Source organism: Macaca fascicularis, chromosome 1, assembly GCF_037993035.2.
Source record: "Macaca fascicularis isolate 582-1 chromosome 1, T2T-MFA8v1.1".
NCBI lineage: Eukaryota > Metazoa > Chordata > Mammalia > Primates > Cercopithecidae > Macaca > Macaca fascicularis.
In genome coordinates this window covers 182561224-182584688 of record NC_088375.1, presented here as the reverse complement: position 1 = coordinate 182584688, position 23465 = coordinate 182561224, and the positions used below count along the sequence as shown (strand labels likewise).

Below are 23465 nucleotides of genomic sequence, written 5' to 3'. Positions count from 1 at the left end.
CAGTCTTGTTTGTTTTTGGTTCTGACGTTTGCACCCTAGAGGCTGATTGGGATCAAATATGGGGCATCTGTAAACAGAATGATTCCATAGCCCCCACTGTGTAATAATTTCCTTCCTTCAGAGCATTACTAGGATTCGGCTGGGATGAGGGGTGGAGGTGGGAGAGAAGAGGTTGGGACGGGGAGGGTGTTAGTAAAAGATGGGTGATTCTTTGCTTACCTTTAAGTTGTTTATGAATTTCAGGACAACCCTTTGGCTATTCTCTTCTCTGGCTGGGCATATATATACATATATATTTTCATATTTGTTTTGTGGGGGTGGTGGTTTAGGTGTTAAGGGTTTGGTTGGTATCTGTAGAAAATTTCTGTAATGATCTACACAGTGGATAAAAAAAAAAAGTTAAGGTCAAAGACAATTCCTTCGTCTGTTTTGGGAGAGGAGTGTGTATATGTTTGAAAAAAAGGTTTGTTCTGGGTCACTCTTCTTTCATCCAGACGCATTAAAGGGATTAGAACGGGGTCTCCCCGCCACCCCCGAAGCCGGGAGAGACAAACGAAGGGATTCCCTTACATTCCTGCTCTCAGGTGCGGGTCCGAGTGACAAGAACGTTCACGTACCTTCGGGAGAGAAGGAAAAGGTGCTCGGGTCTGGCGGGGGGCGGGGAACGTCAAGGGTTTGGTGGGAACTGAGGGGCTTCCGGTTCCCGGGAAGTGGAGTCCCCGGCCGGCCGCGGGCCGCGGGCTGCGCAGGGAGCGCGGGGCCCTCGCCGCCCCCAGGCCGCGCTCCTTAGCGTTCCCTGCGGCTCGTGCCCGGCGCGGCCGCCGCAGTCCCGACGCCGTAGCCGGACGTGGGGTCCAGGGGGCGCTGTGGCCCAGCGGCGCCGGCGGCAGGAGCGGCCACCCGACGCTGGAGGCTTCGCTGAGGATCCTCGCCTGCTGCACCTCGGTCGTCCCGCCGCAGCCTTGCGCCCCCGGCCTGGCTCGGCGGCGCTCCTCCGGGATCCGCGTGGCTGCCGCGGCCCGGGCGCCGATGCGGCTGGGCGGGTGCCGGGCCTTAGCAGCTGTAGCAGTAGCAGCCGCAGCCGCAGCTACCGCAGCTCCTACAGGAGTGGGAGGTTTCGCGGTGGCGCCTGGGGCCGCGCCGGTGCCCTCCGGAGGAGGCTTTCGGCTCAGGGACGACCCCCCTGGCCATGCTGAAGCGCAGGCGGCCGCTGCTCGAGGTGAGTGTGGCGCGGCGCGGTCCGGGGCTCGCCCGCCTCCCGCCGCTTGTGGGGGCCTTGGCGGCAGCCTTCGGGCCGGGCGGACGGGGCGTCCTGCCACTGCGGCCGCCTCCCCCACTCTGCGGTCCTGGGGCCTCAGCCCTTTCTGCCTGCGTCCCCCGGGAGGCTGAAGGCCGTGGGGGGCGACTAGGCCCCGCGCCGTTGGGAAGCCCTCGCCCCGGCCTCGGTTCCGGCGCGGCCCGGTGTGTGGAGCTGGGGGCCGGCAGGAGCACGGCCGCCTTTCGGGTTTGCACGGGCCCGGGCCGAGCGCAGCCTCTTAGCCTGGGCCCTGCACGTACATCCCAGAGGGAGGTAGATGACGCCTGTTTGCAAACAGCTTTGGCTTCCCCGCGTCCCATACCGAGTACCTCAGAATCCCGGTAGTGGCGGGGGAATGGGGAGGAGAAGGCGGCCAGGGTGAGAATTGGGGTGCAGAGAGTGCGGGACCAAGAGAGCCCGTGGTACTCCTGGAGTGTCATTCATGGATCTGACTTGCTCGAGAACAACCTTTTGCGTCTTATTTGAGGTGAAATTTCATCACCTGCCGGTTGCTCAGCCCAGCCTCCTTGTATTGTATCTTGTCTCTAAGCGTGGTCTGCCTTGGAGAAAGCCCCATCGCATCTTTGCGATGCTAAGTTTTCTAGATAAACACTCACAGTTATAAAAACGTCTTTTACAAAGGTCTGTCCTCCCCCCCACCCCCCGCCGCCAGAGGAAATATTTTTATGCTTCAGTGTTCGGTACGAAAATGTTCCACTTAAAGAGATCCAGATAATGGTTGGCAAGAGGATTTTAAGTCCTCTTTAAGTGCCAGCTACTCTAATAAATACCTGAAGGAAATGGGACACATACTAAATTTTAGAAATAAAATGATTTGTTCTGATATTAATGTTGGAAAATGTTAGTACTTACAGTTTGATACCGTAAGTCAGATATTTATGTTTCGTGAGAAATGTGATTACAGGTTATTCCTGGTTTCCTGTTATGTGTGTGAAAGTTATAAGACTTATAGGTACTTGCAAAACTTTTATAATCATGAAAAAATATGCTTTTTGTAGAAAATTTGGAAAGTATGGAAAGGTACCGTGTTGGCTCTTAATAAATAATAATAGGAGAAATCACCCATAATCTCACAGATTGTAAACAGTACAGGTTTATAATGGGCTTGTACTGACAGTGATTTTTAAAATTATTTCTGTATATTAGGTTTAAAATTATCTGACTGCTCCATTTTACATTGCCATTTGTATAGGACCTATAAAAATATTTTACCAAATTACATTGGAACCGTAGTTGAATTCATCAATTGAAACAGAAGAATATGGGTAACTACCTAAAAGATCCCTAACTTAACTTTCTATGCAGCATGGGGTCTCCATGTAGGGAGAAAGTTTGGCATGGTACACGTTTTTGAAGATCTACTGTCTTACATGCTGTAGGCTTGCATTGTTTTTGTCAGATTTTAAGTATTTCTGTTAATTATTGGCTTGATTACCAGTTATTTTGGTAGGTTAATTTAGATTTTTAAAAGTCTAATTCAGGCAAAGTGTGATGGCTAGGCCTACTGGGGAGGCTGAATTGGGAGGACCCCTTGATCCTAGGAGTTCCAGTCCGGCCTGGGCAATGTAAGCAAGATGCCCCCCTCCGAGGCAGGTGGATCACGAGGTCAGAAGTTCGAGACCAGCCTGGCCAATATGGTGAAACCCCGTCTCTACTAAAAATAAAAAAAATTAGCCGGGTGTTGTGGCACGCACCTGTAGCCCCAGCTACTCTGGAGGCTGAGGCATGAAATCATTTGAACCCGGGAGGCAGACGTTGCAGTGAGCCTAGATTGGGCCACTGACTCCAACCTGGGCAACAGAGCGATACTCCATTCGAATACAGTTCGAATTCAGTCGAATACAGTTCTCAGTGTGTCCCTAAAGACCACCAACATTAGAATCAGTTGAGAGTGCTTGTTATATATATAACATAGGTATTATATGTAATATATGGATTCTTGGTCCCTTGAATTGAAATTCTAGGGATGACAATGGCCCAAAGAACTTTATTTTTATCAGTCTCCCTGATTCTTAGGCCTACTGAAGTTTGAGAATCACTGATACAGTAAATTTAAAATTAACTAACCTTGCTGAGCCGAAGGAAGGTGTCTGTTTTCTAGCAAAATTACAAATCTTTAGTGGCAATAGTCATTTCTTTTTTTTTTTTTTTCCCACTTCCTTGCAGCTCCAGCTCAAAGGATGTCATTTCTCGTAGTAAATAATCTTAGAAAGAAAAATGATATTTTGAGGGACAGCTAATCCAATCAGCAACCATTTATTGAGAGCCTCCTGTGATAGCTGTGGTGTGATAGAACACCTCGTTATTTACTTTGGCACTTAATGGACACCAATGTCATTGTCTATAAAATGCATATACTTCAGTTATTATGCTTACCTTGCAAGGCTTTTAGGATAAATACATCTGAAAAGGTATTACAATCTGTAAAATATTTTTATGGAGTTTTGGCTTTTAAGTGCCAGATCCTGTTGTAGGTATTCTGGGAAACACAAAAATGACCAAGGGCTCTACTAAACTTGTCCTGTGGAAGCAGAATACCTTTAATTAACTGTTACAAGGTAGGTCAGACAAGTGTTGTAATTGAGTGGAACGTACTAAATCTCTGTTTAAGGCGTCTGTGTCTCATCTTGCCCTTTAAGGACATTGATAATAATTTTTATATATGATTATTCCTTTCTCTTCCAATTCCTGATTCAGTGTTTTGTTTAAGGAAATAATTGTTTATTTTGCCTGGTGATAGTTTCGTATTAACTCCTTTAGAAAGGTAGAGTGAGTAGAGATGGTAATTCCTTCCTCTGTTGCTAAGCTACCACCGTTCATTCCATTCAGTAAACTTTTATTTGGCACCTTGTTAACGTGCTAGCCACAGACTGGTTGCAAGGCACAAAGCTTGTTTAAAAGATAATTGCCTGAGGCCGGGCGCGGTGGCTCAAGCCTGTAATCCCAGCACTTTGGGAGGCCGAGACGGGCGGATCACGAGGTCAGGAGATCGAGACCATCCTGGCTAACACCGTGAAACCCCGTCTCTACTAAAAAATACAAAAAAAACTAGCCGGGCGAGGTGGCGGGCACCTGTAGTCCCAGCTACTCGGGAGGCTGAGGCAGGAGAATGGCGTAAACCTGGGAGGCGGAGCTTGCAGTGAGCTGAGATCCGGCCACTGCACTCCAACCTGGGCGACAGAGCGAGACTCCATCTCAAAAAAAAAAAAAAAAAAAAAAAAAAAAGATAATTGCCTGGATTTTAGCTTAAGTTCTTATGTTCCTAAAGGGATGGTGTATATATGTGTGTTTTATGGTTGTTAATTGCATAATGTGGTACAGAGTATGGAGTCGGATGTGAGCAGGAATCCTTACCACACCTCTTAGAGCAATGTGACATTTAGATTCTGAGTTTCTTATGTACTATTGGAGTAACACTACCCCTCCCAGCAAAGTAGAACAGGTTCCATGAGATAAAAGTAACCGAAAGCAATTAGCTCAGTGTTTGTCATGCAGGAGGTGCTCAATAAATGTACATTTCTTTCTTCCTTTTGGGAAAAACAAAAATCAGGCGTTGGGATTTCTGCGTGACTTAAAACTTGGTTGCTTTATTTTTTTTAGACTAAGTCTACTTTTGGAATTCTTTGGAATTTTTTTATGGAAAACAATTTCGATCTTAGTATATTTTCCATTTCAGTTTTAGCCAATAAATTAGTATTCCCTTAGTATAGGGTATACTTGTTGCAGATTATTTATTTTCAGTGTTTTACGTTGATCTTTAATTTTACTTTTGTATACTTGACCTGCATTATATAGAGCTACATTCTTGGTACGGTCAGACCTCTGTATCTGTGGGACCTACCAACCAAGGCTCAAAAATATCCACACACACACATACACACAAAAGTAATCATACACTAATAAAAATAATACAAGTAAAAACCCAAGACAGTATAACAGTTGACTTGCATAGCACTTACATTGTATTTGGCATTGTAAGTAATCTAGATATGATTTAAAGTATACAGGAGGATATGCATAGGTTATATGCGAATACTGTGCCATTTTATATAAGGGATTTGAGCATCCACAGATTTTGGTATCCTGTGGGTTCCTAGAACCAATCCTCCACAGACACAGAGAGACAACTGTATATAATAATCATTGGAAAATATATAGTTGCAGGCACTGAATAGAAATAGTTCACATATTTAGTTTTCAAAAAACTCTCAATTTATTAAATTTACTTAACTGTTTTCAGAACATAGACTTTTCCTTATAAACTGCAGTAGGCAAGAACTAGATTTAATAGCCTGTCAGTCTTTTCTTATAACCTTGGACAAGTTTCTTACCCTCTTTAAGTCTCAATTTACTTTTTTATAAAATGTGACTGATAATGGTCACCTTACAGGATTATTGTGAGTATTAAATGATATAATGGGTAAATCAGAGTTCAGTCCCATGAGTCCTGTTAAATCTGGACTCTGGAAGTGGAAAATATATTTCTCTTGAGTTTTGAAAAAAGAGCTTGAAAGATTGTTAATTTGTTTTTTTGTTTGTTTGTTTGTTTTGAGATGGAGTCTCACTGTGTCGCCCAGGCTGGAGTGCAGTGGCGTGATCTTGGCTCACGGCAAGCTCCACCTCCCGGGTTCACGCCATTCTCCTGCCTCAGCCTCCTGAGTAGCTGGGACTACAGGTGCCTGCCATCACACCTGGCTAATTTTTTTGCATTTTTAGTAGAGATGGAGTTTCACCGTGTTAGCCAGGATGGTATCCATCTCCTGACCTCATGATCTGCCCGCCTCGGCCTCCCAAAGTGCTGGGATTACAGGCGTGAGCCACCAGGCTGGCCAGATTGTTAATTATTTATATAGTTTACTAATAATAAGTAAAATCAGCATGATCCAATTTTGAACTATTAGAGATTGCTAAATTAAGGAGGAACCAAGGTGTCAGTAGAATTAGTATTTGGTTATGGGGTTAGTAGAATATCTTGTGCTTTATAATGGTAAATTTTATTTAATAAAATAATGTGAAAAGTGCTGTTTTTACAGGTTGAGCATCCCTAATCCAAAAGTCTGAAATTCGAAATGCTCAAAGATCCAAAACTTTTTGAGCACTGACATCATGTCACAAGTGGAAAATTCCACGCCTAACCTCGTGTGATGGATCACAATCAAAATAGTCAAAACTTTGTTTCATGTACAAAATTATTAAAAATAGTGTATAAAATTACCTTTAGGCTATGTGTATAAGGTATATATGAAACAAATGAATTTTGTGTTTAGATTTGCGTCGCAATTCTAATCTGTCCCGAATGCTTCTGGTTCCAAGTATTTTAGATAAGGGATACTCAATGCATAAAGTATTTTCTGTTTTACAAATTAAGTAGTACTTACATTTTTCTTTTAAATTATGGTAAACAGCCCATTTACGGAACTAAAAAAGTTAGAACAGTATTATGTATTCACAGAGTTGTGCAAACATCACTGCTCTCTAATTTTAGAACATTTTAATCACTCCAAAAAGCAATTTGTAGCCATTAACAGTCACTCCCAGGATCTCCCTAATCCTTCTAGTCCTAGGCAACTACTACTTTCTGCCTCTATGGATTTACTTATCTATTCAGGACATTTCGTGTAAGTGGAATCATACCATATATGACTGGTTTCTCTTACTTAGCATAATAGTTTTAGGGTTCAGTAGCAAGTGTCAATACTTCATTTCTTTTTTTTTTTTTTTTTTTTGAGACTGAGTCTGGCTCTGTCGCCCAGGCTGGAGTGCAGTGGCCGGATCTCAGCTCACTGCAAGCTCCGCCTCCCGGGTTTATGCCATTCTCCTGCCTCAGCCTCCCGAGTAGCTGGGACCACAGGCGCCCGCCACTTCGCCCGGCTAGTTTTTTTTTGTATTTTTTAGTAGAGATGGGGTTTCACCGTGTTAGCCAGGATGGTCTTGATCTCCTGACCTCGTGATCCGCCCGTCTCGGCCTCCCAAAGTGCTGGGATTACAGGCTTGAGCCACCGCGCCCGGCCACTTCATTTCTTTTTATTGCTGAATAATATTCCATTGTATGGAAATACCACATTTTATTTATTTATCAGTTGGGGCTCTTTCTACTTTTTGGCTACTATAAATAATGTTGTTAACATACATGTGCAAATTATTGTGTGGAAATATGCTTTCATTTCTCTTGGGTATTTATAGGGATGGAATTGCTGGGCCAAATGGTAGCTGTATGTTTAACCTTTTGAGAACCTATCAGCTTGTTTTTACAAAGTAGCTGCACCTTTTTATATTCCCACCTGCATTGTATGAAGGTTCCAATTTCTTCACATCCTCACCAACACTTGTTATCTGTTTTTTTGATTATAACCATCCTAGTGAGTGTGAAGTGATAATATAAGGCTCTTTTGGTGGTTCATAACTTTTTAATGTTTTTTTTAATAGAAGTGAGGTTTCATTATGTTGGCCAGGCTGGTCTGGAACTCCTAACCTCAAATGATCCACCCACAGCCTCCCAAAGTGCTGGGATTACAGGCATGAGCCACCATGCTCTTGGTTAATAACTTTTATTTACAGTCATTAGGTAAATTGTTGAAGCTTTTACTTGCAGATACATTGCCAGATTCTTTGATGATAAGGAATGTTTTTGGCATGAGGATAAAAGCTGTAGGCCAGGCACGGTGGCTCATGCCTGTAATCCCAGCACTTTGGGAGGCTGAGTTGGGCAGATAGCCTGAGATCAGGAGTTCAAGACCAGCCTGGCCAATATAGTGAAATCCCATCTCTCCTGAAAATACAAAAATTAGCTGGGCATGGTGGTGGATACCTGTAATCCCAGCTACTTGGGAGGCTGAGACAGGAGAATCGCTTGAACTGCGGAGGTGGAGGTTGCAGTGAGCCAAGACTGCACCATTGCACTCCAGCCTGGGCAAGAAAAGTGAAACTTCATCTCAAAAACAAACAAACAAAAAATAGCTGTAAACTTTCTAGTTTCCTATTTAGTAAACAGTGAACTCTGGTGGATGGAACTGATTAACCACATTGGGTGGTGATAGGAATGGTGGTGTGAGGACTTCAGCTATATAAAAGATTGTCTTCTATTAATATGAATATTTCTTTCTTTTTTTTTTGAGATGGAGTCTTGCTCTGTCACCCAGGCAGGAGTGCAGTGGCTCAGTCTTGGCTCACTGCAACCTCTGTCTCCCTGGTTCAAGCGATCCTCCCGCCTCAGCCTCCCTAGTAGTGGGGACTACAGGTGCGCGCTACCACGCCTGGCTAATTTTTGTATTTTTAGTAGTGACGGGCTTTCACCATGTTGGCCAGGCTGGTCTTGAACTGACCTCAAGTGATCCACCTGCCTCTGCCTCCCAAAGTGCTGGGATTACAGGCGTGATCCACTGTGCCCAGCCTTAACATGAATTTTTTTGTTTTGTTTTGTTTTGAGATAGACTCTCGCTCTGTCGACCAGGCTAGAGTGCAGTGGCGTGATCTCGACTCACTGTAACCTCTACTTCCCAGGTGAAGCAGTTCTCCTGACCCAGCCTTCCGAGTAGCTTTTACTATGGGCGCCTGTCACTACGCCCTGCTAATTTTTGTGTTTTGAGTAGAGATGGGGTTTCGCTGTGTTGGCCAGGCTGGTCTTGAACACCTGACCTTGTGATCCGCCTGCCTCGGACTCCCAAAGTGCTGGGATTACAGGCGAGCTACTGTGCCCAGGCAATACGAATATTTCTTAAGAAAAGGCAGTTGTAATGTCTAAGTTTAGTTTTTCTTTAACTCTACTGAAGCATTTCTAAAAATTTACAGTCCAGTTTCATATTAACATTTCTAGGCAGTCAGGCATGACAGATTTTAAGACTCGCCATTACCTCTCAATGATACATAATTTTATATAAATACAAATGTGATTGTCTTATATGTAGAATATCACCCAATGTTTTGGTTACTCATTCAAGGTATTAAAGCCTCCCTATGAGGTTTTTTTAGGACATAGTTCAAACTCAGCAGTAATTACTTGCTAATGTTTCTAAAGTTTTTTCAAACCGGTTAGGAAATACTACAGGGAACCACTGTGAGAGTAAACAAAGTGCAAGTTTTAGACCTTCATTCTACATGCAGTGGATCACCCACGGTATTTTCCCGCTGAAGTTCACTTTTAGAATCTATAGCGGTGTTTTTTGTTTTTTTTGTTTTTTTTAGATGGAGTCTCACTCTGTCGCCTAGGCTGGAGTGCAGTGGCATGATCTTGGCTCACTGCAACCTCCGCCTCCTGGATTCAAGCAATTCTCTGCCTCAGCCTCCTGAGTAGCTGGGATTACAGGCACCCGCCACCATGTCCAGCTAATTTCTGTATTTTTAGTAGAGATGGGGTTTCACCATCTTGACCAGGCTGGTCTTGAACTCCTGACCTTGTGATCCACCTGCTTTGGCCTCCCAAAGTGCTGGGATTACAGGTGTGAGCCACCGCGCCCGGCCTATAGTGGTGATTTTGAGCTGAAATTCTTGTTCTGGTTTATTATACAATCCTTTAGTTCCTTTGGATGGCATAATTTCCATATAAAGTTAAAAAAACAGCAGTTCTGGAGCCTTTTTGGTAGGATTAATGAAAAAGTATGCATTTCTGTTTGCAATATGGTTTGGTTCTTTCCTAACCTTTAATGATTAAGGTTTGGTGTTTATCTGTGAGATTTCATTTTATTAAAATGAAGAAAGAGTAAATTGTACATGTTTTTATGATTTGTTTCATAGCCCAACAGAGTCTATATCAAAATTCTCTTTGTTAAAATACATTGACTGTGTGTGGTGGCATGTGCCTGTAGTCCCAGTTACTTGGGAGGCTGAGGCAGGAAGATTGCCTGAGCCCAGGAGTTCTGGGCTGTAGTGTGCTATGCCGATTGGTGTCTGCACTAAGTTTGGCATCAGTATGGTGACCTCCTGGGAGGGGGTGACCTCCTGGAAGTGGGAAACCACCAGGTTGACCCAGGATGGGAATGGAGCAGCTCAAAACTCCCATCCTGATCAGTAGTGGGATCATGTCTGAGAATAGCCACTGCACTCCACTCCAGCCTGGGCAACAATAGTGAGACCTCATCTCTAAATAGGTAGGTAGGTAGGTAGATAGATAGATAGATAGATAGAAAGATAAGATAAGATAAGATAAGATAAGATAAGATAAGATAAGATAGGGCCGGGCACGGTGGCTTATGCCTGTAATCCCAATGCTTTGGGAGGCCGAGGTGGATGGATTGCTTGAGGTCAGGAATTCAAGATCAGCCTGGCCAATATTGTGAAACCTGGTTTCTACTAAAAATACAAAAATTGGCTGGGCGTGGTGGTGGGCCCCTGTAGTTCCAGCTACTCAGGAGGCTGAGGCAGGAGAATCGCTTGAACCTGGGAACCCGGAGGGGAGGCTGCCGTGAGCCGAGATCGCGCCACAGCACTCTCGCCTGCGCAACAGGGGAACATCCTTTCTCAAAAAAAAAAAAAAAAAAAAAAAAGATAGAACAAGCAATGTCAAAATTTTGTCAAAACATCCTGTCAGGATTTATATAAACTTTAGTCTCCATTTTTCATTTTCAATTGAGCAGGAGAAACAATCCCTAAAATGTAATTAAAATAAAACACTGCCAGTTTGAAACTTGAACTTCACAATACATCATGTAGGCCTTTTTGTGATTCTGGTGATAATTGTCCCTTTTTTTTTTTTTTTTTTTTTAGTAGTAGTAGCTGAGGTAAATTATTTTTGAAGTTATTGTGAGGTCACTCTTGGAAATTTCTGCTCAATGTTTAAAAAGCAAGATTGAGATTCTTTAACCTGGCATATAGCCGTCATGATTTGGTTCCAAGCTGATCATTCCTCACTGCTATTTTTGCATCCGGTTCTTCCATGATTCCAGGTTTATGGAGTTTTTTTGGATTCTTTTACTTTGTATTACTTTTTGTGTAATATAAAAGCCTTCCTTGTAGTGTGCCATCTTTCTGGTAAGTATTTCACATATGTTTTTTCTAACTCTTACTAAGGCTATTATAAGATCATTGTATTATTATGCGTTTTACAGCTGAGGGAACTGAGGCTTAGAGTGTTTTATTGATTTTCCTAAGCTTAAGCCCACATCCATGATTCAAACTTATATATCAAACTCATATATCTCTGACTGGAAAGTCCACACTCTTTTTTCATCGTGTGCATCTTCTCATGTGTCTGTGTGTATATGTGTTTTTTTTAGATGGAGTCTCGCTCTGTCACCTAGGCTGGAGTGCAGTGGTGTGATCTCGGCTCACTACAGCCTCCGCCTCCTGGATTCAAGCAATTCTCCTGCCTCAGCCTCCTGAGTAGCTGGGATTACAGGCACCCGCCACTACACCTGGCTAATTTTTGTATTTTTAGTAGAGACGTGGTTTCACCATGTTGGTCAGGTTGGTCTTGAACTCCTGACATCAAGTGATCCGCCCACCTCGGCTTCCCAAAGTGCTAGGATTAGAGGCATGAACCACCGCTCCAGGCCCATCCAGGATTTCTAAAGCATGTTCCCTAGGAGCAAGGAAATGTTCTTCAGTCAAATAAGTTTGGGTTTTCAGCTTACTATATCCCTCAGGTAGAAGTTTGCAAATGCACATTAGTATTCTAAAGACTAAGGAGTAGAAGAAACTTGTTTAACTTTGTTCAGCTATGTATTACCCCAGTTTTTTCTGAGATGAAGTTTTGCTCTTGTTGCCCAGGCTGGAGTGCAGTGGTGCCATCTTGGCTAACTGTAACCTCCGCCTTCCAGGTTCAAACAATTCTCCTGCCTCAGGCTTCTGAGTAGCTGGGATTACAGGCATGCACCACCATGTCTGGCTAATTTTTGTATTTTTAGTAGAGATGGGATTTCACCGTGTTGGCCAGGCTGGTCTCAAACTCCTAACCTCAGGTGATCCACCTGCCTCGGCCTCCCAGAGTACTAGGATTACAGGCATGAGCCACTGTGCCTGGCTGTATTACCCAAACTTATTTGGTTGTGGAACCCCTTTTTTCTACATAGGGCTTAGTAATTAACACCTTTTACTGATGTAGGTCAACTTTTGTCTGTTTTTTAAAGTCTCACCCTCACCATATCCAAGACTATTTGAACTCTCAGATGATAGGTCCTGATTACTTCCTGAAGGTGCTCATTCTGCACATTATTAGAATTTTAGCAGTATTATTTCTTTTTATATTTAGCCAAAAATGTAGCTTTTCCTCTAGCGTATATCCTTTTGCTCTTTTACTCTTTAAAATTACACAGAATAATCACTGTTAATATCTAAAGATGACAAGACAGTATCCTGTCTCCCTTAGCATAGTGATTAAATTACAGGCTCCAGAGTCAAACTGGGTTCAAATTTAATTCTCCTTTCACTTTGTGATCTTGGGCAAATTAATAATTTCTTTGTGCCTCAGTTTTCTCACCTGTAAAATGGACTAACAATAATACATCAGTGGGTTAAATGAATAGATACACATAAAGAGCTAATTACATAGTATATTGGTTCAGGTCTCCTGGGAAGCAGACGTTGAAATGGATATAGTAGCGCAAGAGGTTTTATGGGGTGGAATGCCTGTGAAAGGAAATGGGGAGAAAGCAGAATTGGCTAGGGAGAGCCTCAGTCTGTGATGCAGATCTGAAAAAATCTCAGTCAACCTAACTGGGAACTTCAGAGCACATATTGCCTGTTAGAGGAGTCCTGCATGGGCAGAAATGGCCAGATTTTAGTATACCCACCATGTTTAGTCACCAGCTAGAGCTGCCCAAGGAGAGCATGGTCATGACTGGGAAGCTGAGATGAATTCTGGACACGCTGCAGCTGGAGGCTGTTAGCTAACCAAACTCCTTGTACCTGAATGGCAATTCTTTTTTGAAGGAAGATCCAAGTAAGTGACTGCTACAGTCCATTTCTTGTGATGCACAGATCCATGTCTTCACAGTTTCTGAGAGCAGCTCCTCCAAGGGAGGAAATGTAGAAAGAGATTACTGAGACAGGCCTCAGGCTCATCACTGTAGCTGGTCTCAGAGCCACAAGGTTCTAGAGCCATCTCCACTATGTAGTCTAAATTGCCCTTGCCCTCAGCTATCATTTCTGCTGGTGTTGGTTGTTTACTTAGTGGTATGACCCAAACCCTCATTTCTGAGAGTCTGAGAACCATGCCTTTCTCAGACTGGAGTGGTTGCATTTGTCCATTCATAGTCACAACTGGGCAGGGAGCATTAAGTGGTATCCTAGGGGATCATCTGAGTCCCACACATGTTCCTTCTTGTTCCCTTTGTGTAACAGCAGCCCTACTTCCTCCTGAGGATGAGGGTTAATTAATCTTGCCAAGATGGGCATTCCTCTTACTGCTTTCTAGTCCTTGGACACGAGGAATATCCAATATTCAAGCTGCAGCTGTAACTTCTAGTTCATTGTGACCTTTGACTGTGTCTCCTGGCAAAAGTGTGCCCGCTTTGGGTACCAGGACTTCTAATGCCATAGAGCCCCCACATTGCAGAGATAGGAAGCACAAAGTAGATCATTGGGAATGATGGCAAGTAGGGGCTGTTTCTCTTTCCAGTTCTTGGTTCTCAGACCCATGTATTCTTCTTACTGGGAGCCTAGCTCTAAATCAGTGCATGTACTGCATACAAGAGGGTAGCACACCATTTTTGTCTCTGAGCTAATACATTAGCTGTACCTTCAGCAGGCCATTCCAATACTCTGTAAGACTGGGTCCTTTTGTATGGAGCTGTTATGGATATAACTACTGGAGCTCATGGTTATGGGCCTACTGCCACAAATCTTTCACTGTGAAGTGATTCGCTTGGCTGGGTTCCATGTCTGTTGATTAAGCACTGTGTAAGTCCATGTTTAGTGGTACTGGCTAGGTCTCTGTGGACAGGAAAGGCAAGCTTATACCTGGAATAAGTGTCTAATCCTGTGAAGATCAATAATTGGTCCATCCAAGATGGAAGAGGCACAGTGTAGTTAGCTTGCCACTTAATAGTCTGTTGGTCTGCCTGAGGCATAATGCTATATGGAGGGTTGGTGTTGGTCTTTGTTGCTCATAGGTTGGATGTTCAGAGTTGGCCTTGGTAAATGGGAGTCCATGTCTCCTTCTCTGCTTCCATCTCTATTTCTGCCATGGTGACCTCTCCATTTATGTCCCCGTCTTGCCACCTCTGGGTGACCGATGTTAGCTAGTTGAGTCATTTTGTCTCCTTGGCTGTTCATTGGCTCTTCTGTATTGGATACTTTCTGGTGGGCGTTAACACATGAAACAAATATTTTCATACTTTTCATCCACTCCCATATGTTCATTCATTTGCCTTCACCCATACCTCTTGCCCTTGTCCTTCTCCTTAAAGGCCTCTAACCAGTTGGCCAGTCTATTTGCCATTGCCCATAAGTCTATATATTCTCACCCCAGGCCACTTTTCTTTCTGCATAAAATTCATAACCAGGTGCACCCCACAAAGTTCTATCTGTTAAGAAGATTTTCCCTTTTCATTGTCAAGGTCACACCTAAGTGTGGCTTTAATGAACTTGTTTTTTTCAGTTTGCATTCACATACGGAGCTGACCTACTTATAAGCAAAACTTTGGCTTTTTTCTCCTCCTTAAATGGGTCATGTAGGATACACCAAACAGCTATAGATGTGAACTGAAGAAGGGGTGCTTGTGTGGTGGGTGCCAGGGAAGTCTTGGCTGCCCGCTTATAGCAGTCTCGTTGTGCCCTTTGGTTTTGTTTCATTTTGATCCTTGATATACCATTCCTATCTTATAATGGATTGCTGCTGTGCTCACGTGGCTTTATGACCTGGCAAGTCTAGTGAATGCAGCTCATTATGGAAAGTCTGGACACATGGTACCCAGTGATGAAGCATTCTATCTCTTAACAGGACACAGTTGCACACCAGGACCTGTTTTTCTAATAGCATGGCTTTCCTGCAGAACTCTAGGGGCCTGCATTTTGATTCTCTTCCTTGCTATAAACTCTACATTGCATCTTTTCCCACCATTGGTACCTCCAACAGCATATGTATTGCTTGCACTACAGCCTGGACTTGCTGCAGAGTTGTTGCCCCTACTCAAAACTGGCAGCCTTTCATGTCAACCAGTATATGGGCCACAGCGGTATTCCTGTGTATAGAATGTGTTACTTCTAGAATCTGAAGGAGCCTACCAGACATTGTGTTTCCTTTTTTGTAGTCAGGGATGCAAGATGCAGCAATTTGTCTTTTGCTTTGGAGGGGATGTGTTGGCATGATTACGACCACTGGACTCTTAAAACTTCACTGAAATGGTAGATCCCTGAATATTTGTAGGGTTTTTCTTTACCCTCTTTGGAACACATGTCCCTCACCAAGCCCTTCACTATGCTAGCCAGCTCTTGCTCATCTTACAAGATCAACATATATCATTGACGTAATAGATCTATGTGCTGTTTTGAGTCCAGATCTCTGCAGACTGTATTATGATAGAGTGAAGTTAACAGCCTTGAAGCAAAACCATGAATGCATTTTATTGTTTGTTCCACATGAAAGTGAACGGTTTCTGATCCTCTTTTCTGATTAGGATAGAAAGGAACTTATTTGCCATACAAATGGCTGCATGCCATGTACCCAAAGCTATATTTATCTGCTGTAACAAACATATTGCATCTAGCATGGCAATGTGTTCATGGTTGCTACTTGTTTGAGTTTGTGGTAGATCCAGCTGGTTCCTGTAGGGGCCAGACTTTTGAATTAAATGGATATATTTAGGGACTACTGCCCTTGAATCTTTGAGATCCTTAAAGGTGACACTAATCATTGCCTTTATCTCTCCCCAGTACACAATTTTGGTTTTGATTACACCCAGGGGATGGGTATTTTCCTTTCTCCACTTTATAGTTGCCTGAGTAAATGGCCATAGGTTCCTTTGGGGATGGACTTGGGAATAATTTTACATATGTATGTATGAGTCTAGATCTGAAAACTGGCCCAGGTTCAGGAACTGGGAAAGGGATGGTAGGTTTTTATTGGTGCAATCACCTTCAGCCTCCTGCTTATTCAATTCTTGCCTTGTTTTGATTATATACATTAAGCAGCAATGATTTTGACTACCTGTTTTTTTCCTTATGGCACCATATTCTCTTTTTTTCCTTTTTTTCTTTTTTTTTTTGAGACAGGGTCTTACTGTGTTGCCCAGGCGGTAGTACAGTGGTGCGGTCTCGGCTCACTGCAACCTCCACCTCCTGGGTTCAAGTGATTCTCCTGCCTCAGCCTCCCGAGTAGTTGGGATGACAGGTGCCCATCACCACACCTGGCTGATTTTTGTATTTTCAGTAGAGACGGGGTTTTCATTATGTTGGCCAGCCTGGTCTTGAACTCCTGACCTTAGGTGATCCACCCACCTCAGCCTCCCAGAGTGTGCTGGGATTACAGGCATGAGCCACCGTGCCCAGCCTGCACCATATTCTCTTAACTATCTCCATGGCTCCCTGAAAGTTAAGTGTTATTGGCTGTCTTTCGACATGAATCATAATGGCAACGGTTCACTAGCTTCTGGTGTTTAAGTGCCACTACCTGTCCCCTATTGCTATCAATGAGCCTTTCCTTTAGAGGAGTGCCACCACTCAGCTTCTTAGTGATGCTGGTGCCTCTCTCATCAGTATATTCCTGATGGCTTTGATGAATGGTCTTCTCTCCTCCCGTGGTGTACACAACTCTATCATATCCACTTTCCTGAGCCTTTTAATCCTGTCCACTGCTCTCTGCTATGTCAATTCAGTCATTTCACCCTCAATTAGTTTGGGCCATCATTTTCTCCAGACTCCTAGGAGCCACCCTGACAGCAAGTTTACACCATCTCCCAGGTCCCTGCCACAGTGTTAATTCTCATATCCTGAGACAGCCCCCCTTTCAACCAGTAAACTTGACCTTAGTCTAATGTCCCTGCTTTCTTGATTAAGCACCTTGAAAATCTAGCACTGTGGTTTATGCCAGTCCTGCTCGTTTACTTATACTGGGTAATTCTTGCCATTCTTTTGGGAATTATAGTCTCCGTTCTCCCTTATCAGGTCCAAGATGTCCTTGGCAGGGTTAGCACTAGCTATTATCATGGCATCCAAGAACACAGATAGGGACAGATCCTTAGGGACCCCCTATGTTGCCTTGCAGGTGACAGACCTCTGAAGTGTGCTTCTGCACAGCAGGGAGTGCTAACTCATCCCTGAGTTCAAAGGATTTGGAAATGACAATCTTTGGGGGCCCATCTCCTAACTTGTCTATCAGGCCTCTGGGTTTTCTAAACCAGGATCCTGACCTTGGCATAACAAGCCTGCCTTGGCTGAGCATTCAGTCATCGTGAAGCAGTGGTCTGTAGCCATCCAGAGTTTGTTCTTCATCTTTTACTGCCTTCCATGGTAGGTGATAAGGACCTGTTTGTGAGCTGTTAAAGAGCCCTCTGGCCTTCACACTTAGCTTTCAGTTTGTTAGCTGCTTTCTAGGGAGCCAGGGCAGTCTAACAGCTAGCCAACTCTATTGTTCTTGTATATTTTGTGTTCCCCTTCCCAAATATCTGAATGTTTATACCAGTTTGAGTGTTCATCTCTGGGAACATTCTTCCAAGTCACAACTTGTGTGTTAACAGTTGGGCCACCAGCTTGTGTCAGGGCCTCTCATGCCTCACGTACTACCTGGGATGAGATCTTCATTGTCAGTCAGGCAATAAGTTACCTAGTTCCTAAGCCCTGTCTTACCTTCTGCTTTCTCAATCAATTTCTGGTACCAGCTGTGCCAGTTTGAGTCCTTCAGGAAGCAGCTGCTGAGACAGGAATATAAGAGATACATGAGGTAGGAGAGGACTTCTGTGAAAGGAAAAGGAGAGGGGGCACAATTGTCAGGGAGAGTCTCAGAGTGAGATGCAGGTCTGACAGAGTTTCAGACAACACAGTGAAGACTCAAACAAAAATTGTTCATTAAAGGAGTCCTGCATTGGACAGAAATGCCAGGCCTTAGTTCCTATGTTATGAGCAGTCATTGGGTGGGGCTGCCCAGGAAGAGTGTGACTTCAGCTTGAAAGCTGGGCATCCTGAAGGGACTGCAGTAGGAGGCTGTCAGCTAACTGTGCACCTAGAAGCTTGTTGGAAAGTTATTTCATAAAGGTTGATATCAGCGACATACCTCCATGGCTGCCACATGTAATAAGCAAATGTTAGGTATTATTGTTAGGATGATTTTGATGACGTTTTTCTTTTTCCTTTTTTTTTTTTTTTTTTTTTTTTGAGACGGAGTCTCACTCTGTCACCCAGGCTGGAGTGCAGTGGCGCCATCTCGACTCACTGAAAGCTCCACCTCCCAGGTTCACGCTATTCTCCTGCCCCAGCCTTCCGAGTAACTGGGACTACAGGCACCTGCCACCACGTCCGCTAATTTTTTTGTATTTTTAGTAGAGTCGGGGTTTCACTGTGTTAGCCAGAATGGCCTTGATCTCCTGACCTCGTGATCTGCCCGCCTCAGCCTCCCAAAGTGCTGGGATTACAGGCGTGAGCCACTGCGCCCAGCCAGGGTTTTAACAGACGTATTTTAAATACATGTTTTATAGGAATCCACAAGTTTTTCATCTCTAAAAAATGACTTAATTTTTAGGGCTCAAAAATTCCATTCTTCAAAAGAAATGTCCAAGTGTTTTCTTTTACAGCTTCAAATTTTCTGCACTTAACTACTTGACTGTAAAAGAGCTGTAAAAGAAAACATGACATGACTGAACTACTTCATGTGTTACTGTCTTCCTCAAAAGAAAGTTTAAAAAGGAGTTCTTCCTAAATGTGGATCTCTAATACAATATCTAACACAAAAGAAGCTTTAAAAAGATAATTTCTTACTTGATTAGCTAGGAGTTTTTCTTAGTAAAAGCAAAAAAAGAAAATTTACGAAGCATAACACTAGGGTTCCTCTTCTACTCAAGATGTTTACTCAAAATGACAACAGTTACATCTTTAGGAGTATAATGTAGATACTAAATAAACCAATTTTTTTTTTTTTTTTTTTTTTTAAAGAGTGGGAAGAATCAGAAGCTTGGGGAAATCCAGAATTAAAAAAAAAAAAAGAGATAGAAAAAAGAAAATAAAGAAGAAAAAAAGTCCTTCATTGCAACCATTTCATTGTCAATAGTGTCTTGGGCTGTAGGAATGAGATCTTGATTGTGATCTGTATTGACTATAATAAGGAGAAGGTGATTATCTTCTGTACTGATAATCATAGTCTTCATGTCTGTCATATCCACAATCATACCCGCTATCATAGTGAGAATCTGAACGTCTGCCACCGTCTTCACTGCCACCTTTACCACCACCTCCACCACCACCACTATGAGTTGTTCTGCCCGTGTAGATGCCCAGTGTTAAGTGTGTGCCTTCTCTTGGTTATAGAATAATCTACCCGAATTTCTTCTATCATCCAGCTCCGTTCTATTTGCCCTTACCGTAGCCTCCTTTGAGTCATCTATTCTCTCAAAATATACAAACAAATCCTCGACATCACCCAGTTTGTTGATTTTAAACCACATTGGCACCATTCAAAGGTCCATATCGAGAACATACTTCACGAAGATCTCTCTCTGTTATGTACAAACTAAGGCCAGACACTCCAAGGCAAGTGTTGGGATCTGAATTTGCCCTTCTGCCAGTATGTCTTCTCTGGTTAGACATTGGAGAATGACTTTGGCTCCTTCACTGCCAGTATTCTGGTGTATATGATCTACTTCAAGATCATCTCCTGTCAGAGAGTGGGATCTGGATCGAGTGTATAACGTCGATGAGAATGCCTCCTTGACCTCAACGTTGATTTTGATCTTGATAGAGAATGGGATTCAGAGTGTTTGGAAACACTTGAAGGACTGTGAGATCCTGACCGTCTCTCCAATTTTACATGAGCAGGAGTTCCTGTTGGAGATTTTGACTGAGAGTGAGACTCATTTACTTAATCTAGGATCCATTTATTCTTCCAGATTCTTTTAATTCTACTTCACTCTTACTTTCTACTTCTCTTCATTCTTGAGTTTTTCGCTTTTTGTACTTTGTGTATTCTTCCCCAATTCAAACAATTCAAAATAGCCTTAAAAAAAATTCAAGTGCTTCTATCCGACCAATCTTTTGTTTAATTTTTCCCCCATTCAATTTTAACTTTCTGATCTGTAATACTTTACATTAGCCTTCTTTTATCTTGATTTATCTTCCGCATTCTTGGAAAAAGCTCTTCAATTTCTTCATGAACATTATGCCCTTGAAGTTGTTCTTCTCTACATCACTTATGTCAATGAGGCGCTCCCCAAAACTAAATAAGAGATAAGTCTTGGCTCAAGGGCTGATGGCCTAATCGACCCACTGACCGAACTGTGGGAGAGAGGAAAGAGTTGGCAACAATGGCCGCTCCACTCCACTCCCACTCGGTTGCAGGCTCCAGCAAAATGGTGCTGACCTATTTTATTTTTATTTATTAATTTTCTTTTAGTTTAGGTCTGTAAGAGATGATTTAGTTTAGTATTCTAATATTCTAATTTGGTTAGATCTTTCGAATACTGATTCTTTGATCCAGCAGATTCAGCTGTCATAATTTTCTTTATCTCCATCACATATTTCATTGTACCGTAAATGGCCACATCCAAATCATTAATAAAAATGTTAAACAGGACCAGGTGCGGTGGCTCACATCTGTAATCCCAGCACTTTGGGAGGATCAGTTGAGCCCAGGAGTTCAAGACCAGTGTGGGCAACATAGTGAGACCTCATCTAAATTATTTTTAAAAAAATGTTAAATAGGATAAGTCCAAGAATCAAGCTGTAGGCCATCCCACTTGCAGTGTGCCTTCAGATGGATAGATATTTATAGTCAACACTGTTCAGCCTGTTAGAAATTGACCATATTGAATATGACCCACATTTCTACTTTTTTTTTTTTTTTTTAAGACAGAGTCTCACTGTTGCCCAGGCTGGAGCATAGTGGCTCAATCACTGCTCACTGCAACCCCTGCCTCCTAGGCTCAAGCCATCTTTCCACCTCGGTCTCCCCAGTAGCTGGGACTATCGGTACACACCACCACACCCAGCTAATTTTGTTGGTTTTTTTTTTTGTAGAGACGGATTTTCACCATGTTGCCAGACTGAATTTCTACATTTATTGCTTAAGACACAATGAGTGTATATCTTTTTTTTTTTTTAGTTGGAGTATCATTCTGTAGCCCAGGCTGGAGTACAGTGGCACGATCTTGGCTCACTGCAACCTCCACCTCCCAGGTTCAAGTGATTCTGCTGCCTTAGCCTCCCGAGTAGCTGGGATTACAGGCATGCACCACCATGTCCAGCTGATTTTTGTATTTTTAGTAGAGACGGGGTTTTACCACATTGGCCAGGCTGGTCTTGAACTCCTGACCTCCAGTGATCCGCCCGCCTCAGCCTCCCAAAGTGTTGAGATTACAGGCATGAGCCACTGGCCCAGCTGACAATGAGTATATATCTTTATACATCTGTCTGTCTGTCTGTTCATCCGTCCGTCCGTCCATCCGTCCATCCATCCATCCATCCATCCATCCATCCTTTGCAGATACCCACCAGACCAAGGCTAACAAGGCATTGAAGCAGAAAAGGAAATGAAGCTATTTGGCTGTAGATGATTGCTGCTTTCACTTCTAAGTAAGTGCTTGCTTTTGGCTTTTATCTGCCAGTAATCAGCTGGGTGATCTTGGAAAAATGACTCAGCCTTTCAGGATTTGAGAATCTTAGCAATAAAATAATATGATTGGGAAGTTTGTAGAGACAAAGCAGAATGGTGGCTGTCAGAAGCTGTGGGGAAGGGGAAATGGGGAATCACTGTTTATTACGTAGAGAGTTTCAGTTTGGGGAGATGAAAAAGTTCTGAAGATGGATGGAGGTGGTGGTTGCACAACTGTGTGGATATATTTAATGCCATGAAATTGCACACTTTTAAAAATAGCTAAAACAGTAAATATGTATATTTACCACAATAAAAAAAAGAAATCCAGAGAGTAGGCTGGTATTGAATAATAGTAACAATAATGTTAAGGAACCACTGCCTGTCTTGTTTTTAATTATATAAATATAATAAAAAACTCGTATCAGGCTTAATGGTGAAATACTGAAAGAATTTTTATTTAAGTCAGAAACAAAAGAAAATGTCCACCTTCACCATTTTTGGAGGAACTATCAGTGTAATTAGACAAGAAAGAAAGATCATTAGAAAAAGGCAAGTGATTTGGTGGAGGGGCCTCATTGAGATCTTTCAATATGAATTAGAGAAATGAAGGGGAAGGATAATGGGACCCCTGAACAGTCTGTGAGGGAGTGTTGTGTGTGTACCTGCATGTGTACATGCATGTGTGTGTATAGAAGGGAACAGAATAAATCAGTTGAGACCTGGGGAAAAATATGATTGAATTACATGGCCTGCAGAATCACCATTGAGAATAGGTAAATGGGAGATAGAAGGCAAGTTTATGGAATGTGTGTATCTGAACTTTTCTATATGCTGCTTCAATCAGAGCACTTTCCTGTGAGCTCCTACTGGGATTCTGCAGTTAATAGAGGTTTTGCTATTAAGAGTTTAGAACCATTGGCTTAGAACTCTGGATTCTTCTGGCAGAAAAGTTTACTATTTCAGGTCGATTTCAATAGTTAGTGGTCAGCATAGTTCCTAGAACATAGCAAAGTGATTGAAATTGTCAGAACAATCATTGAAGAGATGGGCATATAAATAATAATAGCAAACTTTGTCTTCTAGACTGTGTCATCAATTATTGGAGGATTGGAATCATACCTTGTATCCTACTTAGCTCCTCTTCTTTGAATCTCCTTCTGCTATTCGTGTTCTGTTTTAATGCCCTCTTTTCTTTGAAGTAACAATAGTTATGTGGAAAAAGGGGTGAGTTTGCATACTGTCACACTTTAGTATGCAGTAGAAGTGCCTTCTTCATATTTCCATTTTGTCACACAGAATATTAAAAAGACTTTTCTCAAGAGTTGAGATTTAACAAAGTTAATAATTTTTATTGCTTCATCAATCAAGTGAAACTGACATTTTAGAACAACTGAGAGTGCATGGCAGTGAAGAATAAGACTACCAGTATAGTTTGGTATTGCTGCCTTGATTGGTGCTAAAGTGCAAGCAGTCCTACCC

The 23465-nt window shown here is 42.8% G+C and overlaps 2 protein-coding genes and 1 pseudogene across 4 annotated transcripts in view; 1 reads left to right on the top strand and 2 right to left on the bottom strand.

The window, feature by feature from the left end:
• Window positions 1-295: 295 nt before the first annotated feature.
• Window positions 296-1737, bottom strand: LOC141410039 (uncharacterized). The gene is made up of 3 exons (XM_074036867.1): window positions 1620-1737; window positions 618-1471; window positions 296-374 (listed from the first exon to the last, which is right to left on the bottom strand). Exons 1-3 carry the CDS (start codon window positions 1735-1737, stop codon window positions 333-335), a joined length of 1014 nt encoding a protein of 337 aa, XP_073892968.1. The 3' UTR covers window positions 296-332.
• Window positions 475-23465, top strand: part of ZFYVE9 (zinc finger FYVE-type containing 9) — a 203517-nt gene continuing 180526 nt past the window's right edge. For all 3 annotated transcript variants that reach the window (XM_074006683.1, XM_045386337.3, XM_074006690.1), the window contains exon 1: window positions 475-637. The gene's annotated coding sequence lies outside the window, so the exon portion shown is untranslated. The remainder of the gene's footprint in view (window positions 638-23465) is intronic.
• Window positions 19442-19984, bottom strand: LOC102145585 (transformer-2 protein homolog alpha pseudogene; annotated as a pseudogene).

Excerpts from the sequence above, each read along its gene's own strand:
- LOC141410039 (XM_074036867.1), bottom strand. The coding sequence starts at position 1,737 with ATGACACTCCAGGAGTACCACGGGCTCTCTTGGTCCCGCACTCTCTGC. Across the intron at positions 1,472-1,619 it reads CCGGGATTCTGAGGTACTCG|CTCCACACACCGGGCCGCGC; the intron begins GTATGGGACGCG and ends GCCGGCCCCCAG. Across the intron at positions 375-617 it reads CTTTTCCTTCTCTCCCGAAG|ATCATTACAGAAATTTTCTA; the intron begins GTACGTGAACGT and ends TCCACTGTGTAG.